We start from the raw sequence: 16,058 nt of genomic DNA, 5'->3' as shown, positions 1-16,058 counted from the left end.
AACTGTGATATTGAGACTCAGACTGAGCACATTGGAAAGGTACATTGCCCAGGGTTGGAGTTGTGTAATCTCAAGCTTTCTGCGTCTAACCATCTCCATATGCAGACATTAAGATTACTTCTATACAGATTGTCTAGTTCAGTTTTTGTTGCTGATGTATCTGTTTAGTTTCTCATTTAGAAAGGATATCAACATCAGATCAGCCTGCCCCATGGGTTTCCAAAGTCTGGTTTAGAAGATCGAACTGTCAATGTTTAGATTTCTTCTTGCTATTTATGCTTATCTTGAGTCCCTTTATAGCAACGGCAATTTCTTCTTCACTGTCTTTGTTTAAAGGTCACTTTCTTATCAGCCTATGAACTACAGCTTTTAATAGCCTTCTGTAACCTAGCCTGTGTCCTCTCCCATATATTTTCTTCTTGGAAGAGAACTAAAAACTATTTGAATATTTTTCTTGATGGTAATTCTTATCCTCATCCTTGACCACAATCAAGAGCTACATTTGAGATTCTAGGGGTCAGCTCAATGCATTGGAAGGACTTTTTAGTGTGAAACATAGAACTGCCTGTTTCCTGTTAGATATACAAACAGTCAATAAATTGTGCAAGACCTTGGCTTTAATACCCAAAACTCCCTGAAAATAAATAATAAAATAGTTTTCCTCATGCATTATTTCAAACTGGCTTAGTAATAAAACATGTAATTTATTTTTATTTCAACTAGGTGTGCCATATTATTCTGGTAGATAATACTTTATCTATTTTTGTACCAGTTTATTGAAATTGCACAGACATAATGTCCTCCCTGTGAGCTTTAGTCTATACCTGTTGACTAGAATAGCACCACCTGCTCATGTGAAAAGCATACAAACAGGATTTAGGATTAGTTCTCCTCAAATGTAATCCAATTCTATGGGCTTCTGATTCTTCAGCTATGACCTTAAATTAAAACTTAAAAAATGCTTGCAACGTTTTTCAGTTTTTACTTTTTAATTGTATTGGAACATAACCTTGGATATATTAGCATTCAAACATCTGGAAATTGCTTTCACTGTTGTTATCCACATTTCATGAGAAGAAATTATGTTTACTCAGGATCCTCCTATAAACTGCTTTGTGCCGAACATCAGTCTCTCTTAAAATATTTCTCATGTTCAATGTAGACTTTGTGTCTCTGTTTCTTTGCTTTAGCAGTAGCAGAATGTTCTTACTCTAAATATAAAATTATATTAAAAAAACAAGAAACAATATTTTCTTTAATTAGCCTCTTCCTTTGGGGGTTTTAGAAGAAGGGTTATGGCTTGACAAAGATCCTTCCCATCTGTTCCTGTTTGTTTGCTTTTATTTTGACTTCCTTTCGTTGTCTTATCAAATATCACATGAATCATTAACATTTGTTTTCATCGCTTGTTTTGATTTCCTTTGCTTCGCATGATTAAGACATTGTGTTGAGACAAGGTTCGTGCTAACATATTTTATATTAACCTCATATTCTTTAGGCAAATATTAAACTTTCTAGATATATGCTTTTATATGTTTACTTTCTCCTGTGTTAATATTCTCCTCCATTCTACAGTAGTAAAGAGTGTGTGCACACAACTGTTTTGTGAAAGCGCAGCCTTCATTTTACAGGTGTCTGAATGTGGGTTTGAATACATAGGTGCTGACTTCCTCATAGAACGTACAGTTCTTAAGGCCTTTATGCAAAAGGTGGATTAGAGTTCCTTGTATTGTTTGTCAGGGATTTCTATTCAAAATTAAAATACATATCCATGTTTTTTGATATTTTGCAACAGTGTTTCTATCTTTATACTGATTTACACCAAGTGGGGAATGATACTCCTGTTAACACCTGATGAGGCAATTTGAAATTGTTGTAATTTATATGTTATCATGTTATAAAATTATGTTAAATAATGTTATTGATAGAATGCTACCCCACTGGCTATATAAAACTTATTATTATTCAATGGTATAATTTTTACATCTGGAATAACAAAGGTAGCTTTCATTAGACTTTATCAATAACTTCAAATAATAGTACATGACAAAACTTGAAGCCCCCAAAGCTAAATTTATTTGTGAGCAAACAACAAAGATAGAAATTTCATAAAATAGATTTCCCATTCCTCCAATCTTTTTCATAAGTGTTAATATATAAAATCCATAAGCTTGGGTCTAATATTATGATTTCCAATGTTGGTATTAAATTCTGAGATCATACTGGATATGTATTGAGTGTTAGATTGTTAAAATGCTTGCCTAGTATTCCAATGCCCTGAGTTCAATTTTTAGGACAAAAAAAAAAGACCTTAATTAAGTTCATTTTTATGATGGTATTTAAAATATTTCTTCATTTTGTTAACTGTAGATCTAAATCTGCATCATAATAAGCAGCATACAAAAATCCGCACCTGTGGTAGACTATTCAGTGATCAAGATACTTTCCTGTGTACCAAATTAGAGCAGCAAGTATCAGATCACAATGAACTCTGAAACTATTAGGAATTTGTAATTTAAATAGTTTCACTCAACCCCTACTCCCAAATGCTTTTAATTAGAGCAGACTTTTTAATTAAGTACTCCCATGCACAAAGTTTAGCTTGATGATTTCTTCTGTCATATCAACCTCCCATACAAAAGCAAATAATCATTGTGTAAAGAAAAACTTGGGCTTTTTTTTTTTAATTGAAACTGCAATATAAAAACTCTGGTTTTGATTACAAGCTGTGCAGACTAAAGGGAAGGCCCTGCCCTTGGAGCATAGCAAAGGGGATGAGCCATGAGCCGGAAGTGCATATTGGAGACTTTGAATTTATTCCAGTGTTCAGTTAAGGAAATGATGCAGAATGGAGTGGACACAGAATTTGTATGCCTATTAATATCAGATCACTTCACCTCCATTTGCTTTCTGTGAAAATGTCTGAGACACTAAGCTTCCTCGAGCATTCCAATCCTTATTTAGATAAAACAATAAGAATACATTTTTGTTGTTGTTGTTGAGATGTAGGGAAGTAGAGAGTAACAATGTTTTTATCAATTCTTTTAGAATTTCATTTGTCTATGCATTTTTCTCATACTCATCCTTACTCCCGCCCTAACTCATCTTAAGTCCACACCCAGACACTCAAACTCCTCCCAAATCCCTTTCTTCCACATTTTTAAATTAACCCACCAAGTCCTGTTGGTGCTACCCATATTCTCATGGGTGTGGGGTCATCCACTAGAGCTTAATCCACATACCAGGGGTAATAAAAATGTCAATAAAAACTGAATCTCCTTCCTCCAGAAGCTATCAACCATCAGTATCTCCTAGTGGGATGAGGGACTTTTGATATCCTCCTGACTCTGTGATAGAATTTTGAATAATAATAGAAGTAAGTCTGCCCTTGGGGCCTACAAGCCATGGGTTCTTGGCTAGTTTTGTATTATCAGATGTATACTTCCTCCTGTGGAGCAGGCTCTAAATTCAACTAGAATGCAGTTGTTAAGCCACATACAATCATGCCCGTGTATTTATATCCATGGAATATCTTGTCACACAGGTCATGATGATTTTTATTACTCCAGCATCATACATAGCACCCGCCAGTATTTTGAAGGAAAGTTTCTGATTCAAACCAACATAATATTGCCATGTTGTATCAGTATAAGGTATGGTATGTGAAGCAATAAAAACTTACCATGAGAATATGATAGGCAACCAAGTACAATGGTAATAGCTTGCATTGTTCAGGGGATCACCAGGACAACCTTCACCAGCAAGTCAAGAGGATGTTACCACTTATGGTGCTGGGATTTCAATTTGTCAACTTCTGACTTCTGAAAGGAACACTATCCCTCATATAGGAAAACTAAAATTAATCTTTTTGAGTGTGTGTGTGTGTGTGTGTGTGTGTGTGTGTGTGTGTGTGTGAGAGAGAGAGAGAGAGAGAGAGAGAGAGCTAACTAACTCTTTCTGCTACCCTTCTCTTCCATCCATCTCCACTCTTAAGACTTAATAACCTTTAATGTATCTTTAGCATAATATGTATTGGGGAAATTTTAGCTCTACTGATAATAAGGACTCTTTCTGATTTCTTTGGATGAAAGCTTTTATTGATTTGGATTGTGTATCTCGTAATACTTGGGAAAAATTTACTGAGCATCCAGACTAGATTTTTTTCTGTGACTATTACACATAGAAACACATAAAGATGATATAAGGAATGGTGGTGCAGTACTTGCAGTCTTGCAGTCAGGTGTATGAATAAAGTGTGGTGATAAGAGGCAATCCTAGTACTGGAAAGATTACTCAGTGATTAAGCATCTAAGTTGGACAGTTCATAACCTTCCATAACTCCAAATCCAAGAGATCTGATGCTCTCTTTGGCCTCTGTGGCAGCTACATACATGTGGTATTCACTTGCACACACCATACATAGAAACACATGCAAAAAATAGTTAATGTTATTCAATAGCATTCTATTTAAAATTTTAAATGTAAACTTTATAATATCTTAATTACTTTGAACACAAATTGTTTCTTCAAAAGTTTAACATTTGGGATAGTGAGATGACTCAGTGTATAAGGGTCTAATGATCTGAACTCATTTCCCCTAACACAGAAGATAGAAGGAGAAAAGTGATGTCAGCATTTTGTCCACTAACACCCCCCAACACACATTCATGGTGGAATGCACACACAAACACACATACGTATAATAAATAAATATTTTAAATGTTTCAGGAAGCTTAACAGTTGCCACATCAAAACATTTTAGGGAAGCACTGTGTTAAACCATTCTGCTTCTAATATTGGCAGGAACACAACAGTTTGTTTCATGGGACTTACTAGTTTGGGCATTCACAATCAACTTTTAAGTCACATGAACTGGCAAACAAAAGTCAGACACCTTTAAAATTAAATAATTTTAACAAGCAGGAGCTGAGTAGTAAATTGGAGGGGGAGAGTAGTAACTTTTCACACTACTAAGGAGAACAGGCTGAGTATATCAAGACAGAGTGAAGCTTGATGTACTGTGGAATGGTATGGTCAGAATCATGGTGTTTCATGGCACTGTGAAAGTAATATTCTATTTCTGCAAATTACAATAATGTAAAACATGACAAAAATGTGGAGTTTGAACAAATCATCGTTTCTATGAAGAAAAAAATGCTTTACCATTGACAGAAGTTTTGTACAAATTACTATCTATATCTGCTATAGATTGTATAATAGCACTTAAATGAGATGTGTAAATACTTTTCTGTTTTCTGAATTATATTCTGGGCTGTTTCTATTTCCTTGTATTTGGACACTTTCCAAACATTTACACTGATACTTATTTTTCAAAGTTTGGAAAATATTTTTCGGATCACTCTATCCTCTCTTGTAGCTGGGAAGATTTGAAACTCTGTCATATTTTACATTTCTGCTTCATCTAACTAGTCAAGATTTTACTCCTTTTCATTTCCCACAAAATTGTGTTTTAAGCTTGGATAATATACTCCTAAATTAATATTTATTTGTTCAGTTCCTCTCACTACAGAGAAAAATAGCTCTACTTTATTGATAGTGTGGAAATAACGGTGGTGGCTCTCAAGTAAATAATAACACATGTGCACAATAGTTACATCAAAAATGTTCAACAACACCTCCAGAGCATGCAAAGAGACTCTGGCTTTTCTGATGTAGATACACCTGAGTGCATTCCCAGAAAATTTGGTTCTGCAAGCATGGTGGAAGTAATTGTCATTCAACAGAAAGACACTAGCTTTGCATATCAGTAATTCACATGCACACATACCCTTATCTATTTTCTGAGTGGTCTGGAACTGATATCATTGTAGCAAATATATATTTATGAGAACTAAGAATTCTGTATCCTCCTTGATCCTATGAACTCATGTAGTTATGAAATTCATTTTGAGGATATGTAAAAACTGTTACATCCTAAGCAAGTGAATGTAAGGTAAAAACCAGAATTTCATACCAAACCTCATATTTCTTATATCCACATTTGTCCCTCAAATACTATGTCATTAATTATTTTTATCATTTGTTTTAGATGGAAGACTGTATTTGAAAACTACTGTCATGTACTGAATCTTTCCTGTTGAAGAAATCCACCTTTATTACAGAACTCTGGAGTCAGATATTCCTCATTGGAAAGTTCAGGAAAACAAAAACAGTCCATATAAAGGAACTTCTTCAATTTTGTGTGTTAATGTTCTTTAACATTTAAGTATTCCACAAAAGCAGAAATGGTTCTGCCATTGATTTTTCCACCTGTGGTTCATACCAGAGATTGAGAATGTTTATAAATGTACACACACCAATCTTCTTACAGCTAATAACTCACCTGTGCTGCTGGACACTTGTGTACAGAGTTAAAGATGAGTCTTAGGAAGACCTAACTTTGGTTTGTTTTCTTTTTGTTCCTCTTAATGGAATGAACCATTTTTTTTTCCTCTTCTGAAAATTCTGTAACTGAGTGCATCCACAGACTTTATCACAGTGTTCACCCAGACATACAGAACTGTGTCCTACAGAAACCAGCAAGAACACATGGGGATGAATCTGTAAGGGGCGCCGAGGATTCTGGTGGGAAGGAAAGAAGTGAGAGTATTCTGTTACATTCAGTTTTAAACTCTGTAATTGCGGATTTTCTCCTGAAGACTTTTTTCATATCCTTTCTGAAAGACCAACAACTGTATGTTGACAACTCAATGAAATGACATTTTGCATATCTGAAGCAGAAGCATTGACTATAAGCCAAAAGGTTTCACTGGTGGTCTCTTTTTCTTAAAAATAAAAAATATATAAATATATATATAAATATAACATGTTTTCATTCCAAACTGGTAGTGGTATATAGGATTAAAAAAATAATGTTGCTTCTTACTCAAACTGTTGGTCACATGTACAGTATATAAACATAAAACTCACAGGAAGGTATTATGTATGCAGTAGTATACTAGTGTTTAGGAAATGAAAATTTTAGAAAATATGTTTTGTCACTCTGTTGGTCAGAAAGACGTCTTTCTGGTTTTAACGCATGCAGGCATGTAAATATTTGTCTGGAGTCACAGTATTAATGAATGAGATCTTATGAATCTGGTGACATCAGAACTTTGTGTCGGCCACTTTTATTTGTATATTGATCCCAAGTGAGTGCCCCATACTTCACTACAGAGGATGGATTGTGGCTGGCCAGTAAATCAAAACACCAGAGATATTTTTATATGTTAATGTCATATTATGTTAATGTTGCTGAAAAACAAAACTCAACAAGCCCTTGGTGTATTGGTCCAATACCATGTAGCCCTGAGTGATGAAGTTAAACTGTGCTGTGCTTCCCACCTTCTTCAGAGGGAAGGGTGGCTATGTGTTATTTTTACTGTCCTTTTGAGAGTTACAATATGTGTTTTCACATTTGTGCATATAACTGGAAGCAAAGATGCAAACAGTGCTAGTCCATGCTGAAGTCACCTCTGTTTTTACACAATGGAAGTGATGCTTCTAAAGACTCACAGGAGTCAGTGTAGTGGCTATACACTTTATGATTTTTCTGTCATCTTAAAATTTTATAATGTAACATTTTTATTACCATAAAACAACAAAGTAATAAGTCTGAGGAAGCTAGCTTCAATGTTTCAAGATAGTTATGATTGGGTAATCACTCTTTGGTTAAGAAAAAAAAAATCCCACTATGGATATGCATCACTATGCTTCTGTAATTTTTAGGTCTCCCTTGCAATTCTGAAACATAACTAATTCTTGGCTGTAACTTGCTATTAACTGGTTAAGTCAAATTTTCATACAATAAAGGGTTATATGTACAGTTCTTCTTTTAGCTTGCTTTAAAAGGGAGTAATGTTTTAATTTAAAATACTGTTAGTAACTGCTTTGTAGAAATTTGGTTTGCTGAGCATAATTCTGCCATGATCATGTTTTGTTGTTTGAGGAAAAGAGATTCTATTCCTACTTACATGTATTTTTGTTTGCTTTTTCCCTACATACAGTCCTTAAAAGATTACAACACTTAAAATTAGAGGGACTTGTGTCAAGCTTTGGAGTCATAATTGGCAGATTTCTTTTTAAGCCTACAATTTACATAGGTAGTCGAGTTGGTCATTGCTCAGCTCCTGGCCTCGAGTCACCTGTTAAGTGGGGTAAATAGTTTTAAAATACATACGTGAAAGGCCTCTGAGAATGCTTTAGTGTTTGGTTCAACAAAAAGGAAATTTAAGAAGGATTGGAGATAAAAGCTGTCCACTGTATGTTGAGACTCTTATTAACCTGTTGTACATATTACAGTTCACAAATGTTATTGTAAGTTCGTAACTTAATTTTCCCCTTTTTAGTTAAGCAGGTTTGGTTAGAAATTTTGTGTTTTGGTGTAAGCAAGTAAAATTCTGTCCATTTTATTGTTTCCATGCTTTTGTAATTCTACAAATATTAACGTCTAGTTGTTCTATATTATAACCATATTTGCGCTCTATGCAAGCCCTTGGAACAGAACATACTCATCTTCATGTAGGACCTATGAAAATTGTCTATTTTTATCTATATATTTAAAGTTTTCTAAAAATGATAAAAGGTTATTACGAATTTTGTTGTACAAAATCTGTACAAAAATCTGTTTTTACATCATAATGCAAGAATTGGAAATTTTTCTATGGTAGCCTAGTTATTTGAGCCTGGTTTCAATGTGAGAACCACGTTTACTGTTATTGTATTTAATTTTCTTTTTCTTTTCAACAATCTCCTAATAAAAATGTCTGAAATCGCCTTGTGACTTTATTTACCGTTTGTCTTTATTATAGTCTCCAAAATGCATTGCATCGAAGGAATATTTACTTTCTAATGGGAGGCATCTAAAAACAACGTAAGTCAGCTCTTTGCAATGCTCAGGGAGCAATGCTCAATGATTTTATTTAACATGCAACCGCTTCTATCTCTAATATGAATTACTGTGGTGAAAAACATCATAAAAGCACACTCTGTAGTTATTGTTTAACAAGCAGATTTTCCATATTTTGTTTCTTGCCAGCTAAGCAAACTGCCCACATATACATGATTTATTTATGTACATTTCTCAGTTTATGAAGCCGTTATTTGTACCTTTTTCCTTTATCTCCTTATATTCCCATGATTCTTATTTCACAAAGCTTTGTGCTGAATAATGTAAAGCAGACATGTTGATAGAACAAAATACATAATTCCTGTATCTGTGAGAGTGTGGATTTGTATCTCTAAATCCATGGTTTGCTTTCAACTAGATCATTAGAAAAAGTACATCTTGAAATTATAATATCCTTTTACAAACACTTTAATCAATCTGCAGTACAACACTTGACACTATATCAGGTTCTTATTTCTGTAAATATTCTAAGCATTTATAAGCAAATAGAAAAATTGACATTTTTCTTGGTCAAAATAAATAACCTTAGTGAATTTCATGAAACAAAATACTAACAAATTATAGTTTTTCTTAATAAAAATAAAAATGCTTATATGACCATTATTAATAGATTTTTGCCTTCTGTCTTTAGGTATTTGTGCCAGTAAGACATATCTTAGAATGCTATAAAAATCTCTGTGAGTTAGTGGAATTTGGTAGAAATTTAGGGTTTTTTCCCTGGGTGTTATTATTCGAGAGTTATCTTAAAATATGAAACAATTGAGCTGTGTTTTAAAATGTATGAAGTAGAGATGTTAATAGAATTAAAACATTATAGAGATAATGTATGAAGAATAAGTTTTCCTCGAGGGCATTAGTATAGGAACGCTGAAAAAAATCCTCATTCATTCATTTAAACAGATTCACAGAAGAGCCCTGTCTGCTCCCCAAAGTGCTGTGGTAGATGTTTCAGTGACCAAAGCTAAAACACAGCTGTCCCAGTGAAGCTCTAAGTTGGTTGGAATAGTAAATCTTAAAAGAATACAATCCAAAAATGCACATATGCTTTTTGCTGTGGTAGATGTCAATGGACATTACTGGCTATTGGTTGAACACTTTCCCACCAGGTAGTAATCACCTAGTAATCTTTTATTTTTGCATTAATCTTCTAGATAACAATAAAAGTTTATTTGACAAAAGGATGAGAGTCTTTAAAAAGCAAATACACATATTTTCCAATGAATAAAGCACCATATCTGTTATTCTTTTCATGTTATTTGTTCATGCATTTCAACTGCTTCATTTTTTGATTAATGATCAAAAAACATTTTAAGGTTTAATAGTGCATTAAGTCTCAGACAAAAAGTATGTTATAAACAAATTCCTGTTATGTTCAGAATATTATCTATGTATGTGCAATATTTACATCTCATTATTTACCATCTTCATATTGCGAAGGTAGATAATGGCCCAAAATAATTCAAATGCAGCATAAATCACTAAATGCCAATTATATGCTAAGATAATTAATAAAAAGTATAATGATAGCTTTATTTATATTTTGTGATCTATGAGCTGGAAATGATGAGTTGCACAGTTAATTAGTTAGGAATCTTTTGGTTCTATCAAAACAATATTCTGAAAGGTTAAAAATGACAAGGAACTGGTTATAAAGACTGAATGATAAAGATGGAACCTCAAGGATATATGGCATTCATGACCTAGGGGCCAAGGTCCAAGCACTCTCTACGGTCTCCAGCTTTCTTCTCTGCCCAGTAGCTCTGACTGCATCTCCTATTAGCAGAGATGTTTGCTTCTCTTGTTCTTATATTATTTACTCTTGCATTATCTGTGAGCTTTAGGCTCAGCCCACAGAAGTAGTCCAAGCACTTTCTTTCTGTTGCCTTAGGCTAGATTACCTGTGAATGCTGATTGTCCCCTGTTAGGATATATGCCTATAAGGTATGTTAGCAGTATATGAGGTGCATTTAGGGAACTTTTGAGATTGTATCTATTAAATTTTTAATCTCTGGATTGGGTCACAGCACCAGGATCCTTCTTAAGGGGGTTAAATGAATACCCAAAGTAAAAACAATCATATGCATCACAATGTCATTATAGAATACAATTGGTGGACCTTCTGCTGTGGAATATGAAGATAGTGGTGAGGAGGGAATCACTTTGAGATAAGCATATACTTTAATAGCCGAATAATCTGTAAAATCAAATCTTTTTTTTTTAAAGTAATTTTATCACTGTGAACTTAAATCACTTCTGAATTAAAAATGTGAATCATCTTAGGCAAAATTGAAGTCACATGATTCTTTTTCAGATATAATTATGAATAAATCTAAACAAAGTTCCATCTACCATATAGGTAGTCATTGTATATGCTTCCTCCTTCTGAGGGCTTTTTTCTTTGTTAACTAAATATAATTTTTTCTCTCATAGAATACATTCCAACCATACTACCCCCTCCCTCCACCCCTTCCATACAACCCCCACTTCCTCTCTCCCCCAGATCAACTTCCCCCCTACCTCCCATCAGAGAAGAGCAGGCCTCCAAAGACAGTAACCATGCATGACAAAACAAGACATAATGACAAGGTAAGCGATCTCAAACAGAAGCTAGACAAGGCACCCTAGCAGGAGGAAAAGTGTCCCAATAGCAGGTAAAAGTGTCAAAGACACACCTGCTTCCACCCTTAGGAGTCCTACAAAATCACCAAGCCAGCAGCCACAGCATTTATGCAGAGGACATGGTGTAGGCCCATGCAGGCCCTGTGCTTGCCATCCTCAGTCTCTGGGACCCCATATGCAGCCTGCTTAGGTGATTCAATGGGCCCTGTTCTCCTGTTGTTCACCAACACTCTGACTCCTACAAGCCTTCAGCTCCCTGTTCTGTGGGGTTCCAAGAGCTCTGAAGTCTTCTTTGTTTCCTACCATCTAAGAAAATGCCTTGCTTTCCCCATATCCCCACCCACGATCCACCCTCTGTACTTCCTCTCTAAGAGCCTGCAAATTTTTGAAAGCAAAAGTGATATAAAAGTGTGTTGTTTTTGTCACTGCAGAGGAAATACAAAGGGAAGGAAGTCAGATGAAAGGAAGCATGTTTTGTGCATTCTAGTCACACTGGTAAATATTAGTCAAGATAGCTAGACTGAGATAGGTCTTGTAAATACAGTGCAATATCTAAAGTAACCTCTAAAATGCCACATTAATAAATTATATGTACATTATAGTCAGAAATGTTATAGATTAAAAATAATTTATGAACATAGTGAGGCCTCTTCTACATAAACAGTAAATACTTTTCAAACTGATCCAGAGCATGGCAGTTTTCTTTTGATAGTTTCCAGTACAGTTTGTCATAATTTGGCTGATTCTTCAATGTTGTTAATTTGGTTAATTTTTCTACCATGCTACTCAACATAAGAGCATGAGTTATATTATACATCTCCATTACTATGGTCTCTGTAAGAACAAGGGGTCATTGTTGTTAGAAATAATTTTGGGGTGGCGAAGAAAGAGGTCACCTATCCAATTCAACTGTCTCTGTGCAGGGCGGCATTATATTCCCAGAAGAAGAAAAACAAGCACTCCATAGTGAGAAAGGCTCAGAGGTTATATTCAACAAGTGCTGGCTCTTTCTCCTCCCATTTGTCTGGGGTCTAGTCTCACAGCTGTTCTCCAAGATTGGCTAGTTTTTAAGGAACGGAAAGAAGAGAACCCATGAAAGAAAGAGGGAAGGAGATCATAGCTCCAGGTCATCAAGTTCCTGAAATCCAGTAAAGTTTTTAAGTAAACAAATGTTTTACTGAATGGGAGGATTAAGGGTTTTACTAGTTGAGGGAGACAACATGATTTGTATAGGAGTCTTACAAGGTGGGAGAGAGAAAATGATTTGAATTTTTTGTTATGAAAGTCTTACAGAATTTGACAGAAAAGACTATTATTTAATGTTCCCTATACTATGGAAATGCATCTTTCAATTAAATCTGTCTGTATATCCTGAACCTAAGTTCATTCATTCTGAATGCCTTATGTTTCTCTGTATTCATGAATTGATGCTTTTTCCAAGTAAAATCATGTAACTGTACAATATATCTTCAGGTGAAGATATGAGTAGCAAACATCTAGAATTGCAAAATTTTTCTCTAAAGTAATAGAATATTTAAAGGGAACTTATTATACTGGCTTGTAGGATGTGGTCCTTGTAGTCAGACTTATGAAGACTTTGAAGAATCCAAGAATGTAGTAGTTGTCCAATCCTATAGTCTAGACATTTTAGTAATCCCACGCAGTCTGTCACTGAAGGTCTATAGGACTCCTCAAGAGTTTCTGGTTTTCAGTCTTTATTAGAATCACAAAGTTGATTCTACTACTGATTAAGGAAAGCCAAAGAAACAAGACATGTGAATTTGACAGTGAAAATGAATAGACAGGCAGAAAGCAACATTTTCTTCTTTCATATTCTTTATTTAATCTGGGCTTCCATCAGAGGGTGTGGCCCAGATTTAAGGTGGGTTATCCTGTTTCAAATAATCTGACTAAGACATCCCTCACAGGACTAACCAGCATCCTGGATTTTAGTTAAATCCAGATGAAGTCAAGTTGACAACCAAAATTAACCATCACATAACCTGCAGTTATCTAAAGGTGTCTGTTAGAGTTTGAGGACCACCGAAGTCAGTGGGGCATTTTTCAACTGGGCCTTGTGGAACCAATCACATACATTTCTGTTTGGATTGAGTCCCCTTGTCGCTGCTGTGTGTCCATGTTGGGAATAGTCGCTATTCATTCACTGATACATCTATAACACATATACTGATAGTAAGCAGCTAGGTGTTCTTGCTTTGATGAACCTAAGGATACTGAAGCATTCTCCCTATGCAGGGAACTGTCTGTGTGCCTTTGTCAGACCAGTAAATCCCACAGTTGCCTACCTTGAAAAACTCATCCATGAAATAGGCACAAACCTTCAGGGCACAAAAAAATTGGGTACTCTAAGTGGTCCAAGAGAAACATGTTTCCCTTAATAGACCTCTGGCACCTTGGATAATGTTACTGTACCATTTCCCTATCAAAAGAGATAATCTTAAAATCATTGATGGCATGGCTGAAGTTAGGGAATAGATTTAAACCATTTTCACCATGAGATATGGAGGCCTGATTCTAAAGACATTCACCAGAAGGCTTTAGAGTGTAGACTATAGTTTCAATCACACTCTCAAATATAGCCTATAGGCAAATGTGCTCATACAAGAGATGAAGAACCACAAAACAGAACTCTCTAGAATCCTTGGCCTCAATAAATACAGTCTTACAGGTATTGCTTTGTTTTCCTGTTGAACTTCGTGCTGATATTGTGTTCCCCAAAATATTGTGCACCCTAATAAACTCATCTGGGGTCAGAGAACAGAAAAGCCACTAGATACTAAGGCTAGAAAATGGTGGCACTCACACCTTTAATCCTAGCATCCCAGAGGCAGAAATCCATCTATTCAAGGATATAGCCAAGCATGGTGAATCACACCTTTAATTCCAGGGAGTGACGGCAGAAAGAGAAAAATACATAAGGCGTGAAGACCAGAAACTAGAAGCTTTTAGATGTTTAAGCTTTTAGGCTTTTGAGCAGCAATTCAGCTGAGACCCATTCAGATGAGGACACAGAAGCATCCAATCTGAGGAAACAGAATCAGCTGAGGAACTGGTGAGGTGAGGTAGCTGTGGCTTGTTCTGCCTCTCTCATCTTCCAGCATTCACCCCAATAACTGGCTTCAGGTTTGACTTTATTAGTAAGACTCTTTAAGATTCATGCTACAGAACTTGACCAGTTTTTGTCTCCTTTTCTCATCATTCTTCTCTCTGAAATAATCCTAAAATCATCTAGGAACCAAAGTGGGGTTCAGAAGCCCACAATAGTTTTGGAACTCCAGCCAGGACAAAATTAAGAGTAGATAAATACTGGGGAGAAAACTGTAGGTGGCCCAGGAGGTGCTCTACAATGAAGATGTCCATATGAAATTTACGTTTGAATATGCTGAGTTTATTCACACACAAAAAAAATATTCCTCAATTCCATGCTATTATAAAGGTTACAGTGATCTCATGTAAACAGACATTTCATCAGTGAAAATGATTTGCAGAAATTCTTACAGGCTTCCACTAGAAATCATCTCAGGTAAGAATGGTTTGGGAGCAAGCTCAAGCTGCATCCACTGTGAGGTCCTTCAGTTGTGATAGGTCCAAAGGATGTCATGGTTGGAAGCCCTAGAAGGTCCTTGAAAGCATTGGCCAGTGGCTAGTGCTGGCAAATGGGAAATGGTGCTAAAAATCAACAGTCACAAGAGCCAGTCACACAGTGGCCAGTCTCAAAGTCTCATGACTGCTGGGTACCACTGAAGAGGCTTGAGATACCCTGCCTCCACAGCAGTTTGATCTAGGGGCAACCTCCAAAGTTACAATTTTCTATTATTTCAGAAAACATTAGTTTTGTGCTCTCAGAGTTCACAGATTATGCTTGGTTCATTAGAATATCAGCCCCACCTTAAGGTTTGTTCATTAGAATATCAGAGACGGCCTTATGATTGGTTCATATGAAAGCTGTCTTATGATTGAGTCCTATCTTGCAGACATTATATTACTCCAAATACACAAAATGGCTTGCAAGTTACACAGACTGTTTTTATTTTTGTTCCTAACATATATGTTCTATTATATGGATTTATGGAAATGTAGAGTCCAGTGAACCCACAGCACAAGTTTATCTTATTTCCAGTTCTTTAACTTGGAACTTCAGTATCTTTTACATTCTAGAGGTATATAAATGAACTTTACAAAATTAGTTTCCAGGAACTGTATATTCTTCAATAGAATTTGGCATCACCATATTTATTTAATGATTAAATTTTCCAAATTTTGAGCCCAGTATCATGGTACTAGTACTTCTTGAGTCTCAATACTTGGGAGAGAAAGGCAAGCAGATCTTTGAAAGTTTGAGGTCATCCTGGTCTGCCCAGTGAGGTTTAGGGCAGGGATACAGAGTGACATCCATTCTCAAAACAGAACTTCCAAAATTTGAGAAAATCCTGTAGTACAGGCATTCAAAAGAAGTATAACAGAAACATCTTCAAAACCTTCAATATTGCCCACAGTAACATTTTTCATA

At 35.4% G+C, this 16,058-nt stretch overlaps 1 protein-coding gene across 1 annotated transcript in view; it reads left to right on the top strand.

Annotated features, from left to right (window-relative positions):
• The window catches only part of Dach1 (dachshund family transcription factor 1), a 238,869-nt gene extending 230,082 nt beyond the window's left edge, over positions 1 to 8,787 (top strand). The window contains exon 12 of the mRNA XM_036198536.1: positions 6,050 to 8,787. Within this exon, the coding sequence (XP_036054429.1) occupies positions 6,050 to 6,087 (38 nt within the window). The 3' untranslated portion in view covers positions 6,088 to 8,787. The remainder of the gene's footprint in view (positions 1 to 6,049) is intronic.
• The last annotated feature ends 7,271 nt before the right edge of the window (positions 8,788 to 16,058 follow it).

This window comes from Onychomys torridus, chromosome 9 (assembly GCF_903995425.1).
Source record: "Onychomys torridus chromosome 9, mOncTor1.1, whole genome shotgun sequence".
Classification (NCBI taxonomy): Eukaryota; Metazoa; Chordata; class Mammalia; order Rodentia; family Cricetidae; genus Onychomys; species Onychomys torridus.
The sequence above is the reverse complement of the archived record's forward strand: the minus strand, read 5'-3'. Positions and strand labels throughout refer to the sequence as shown.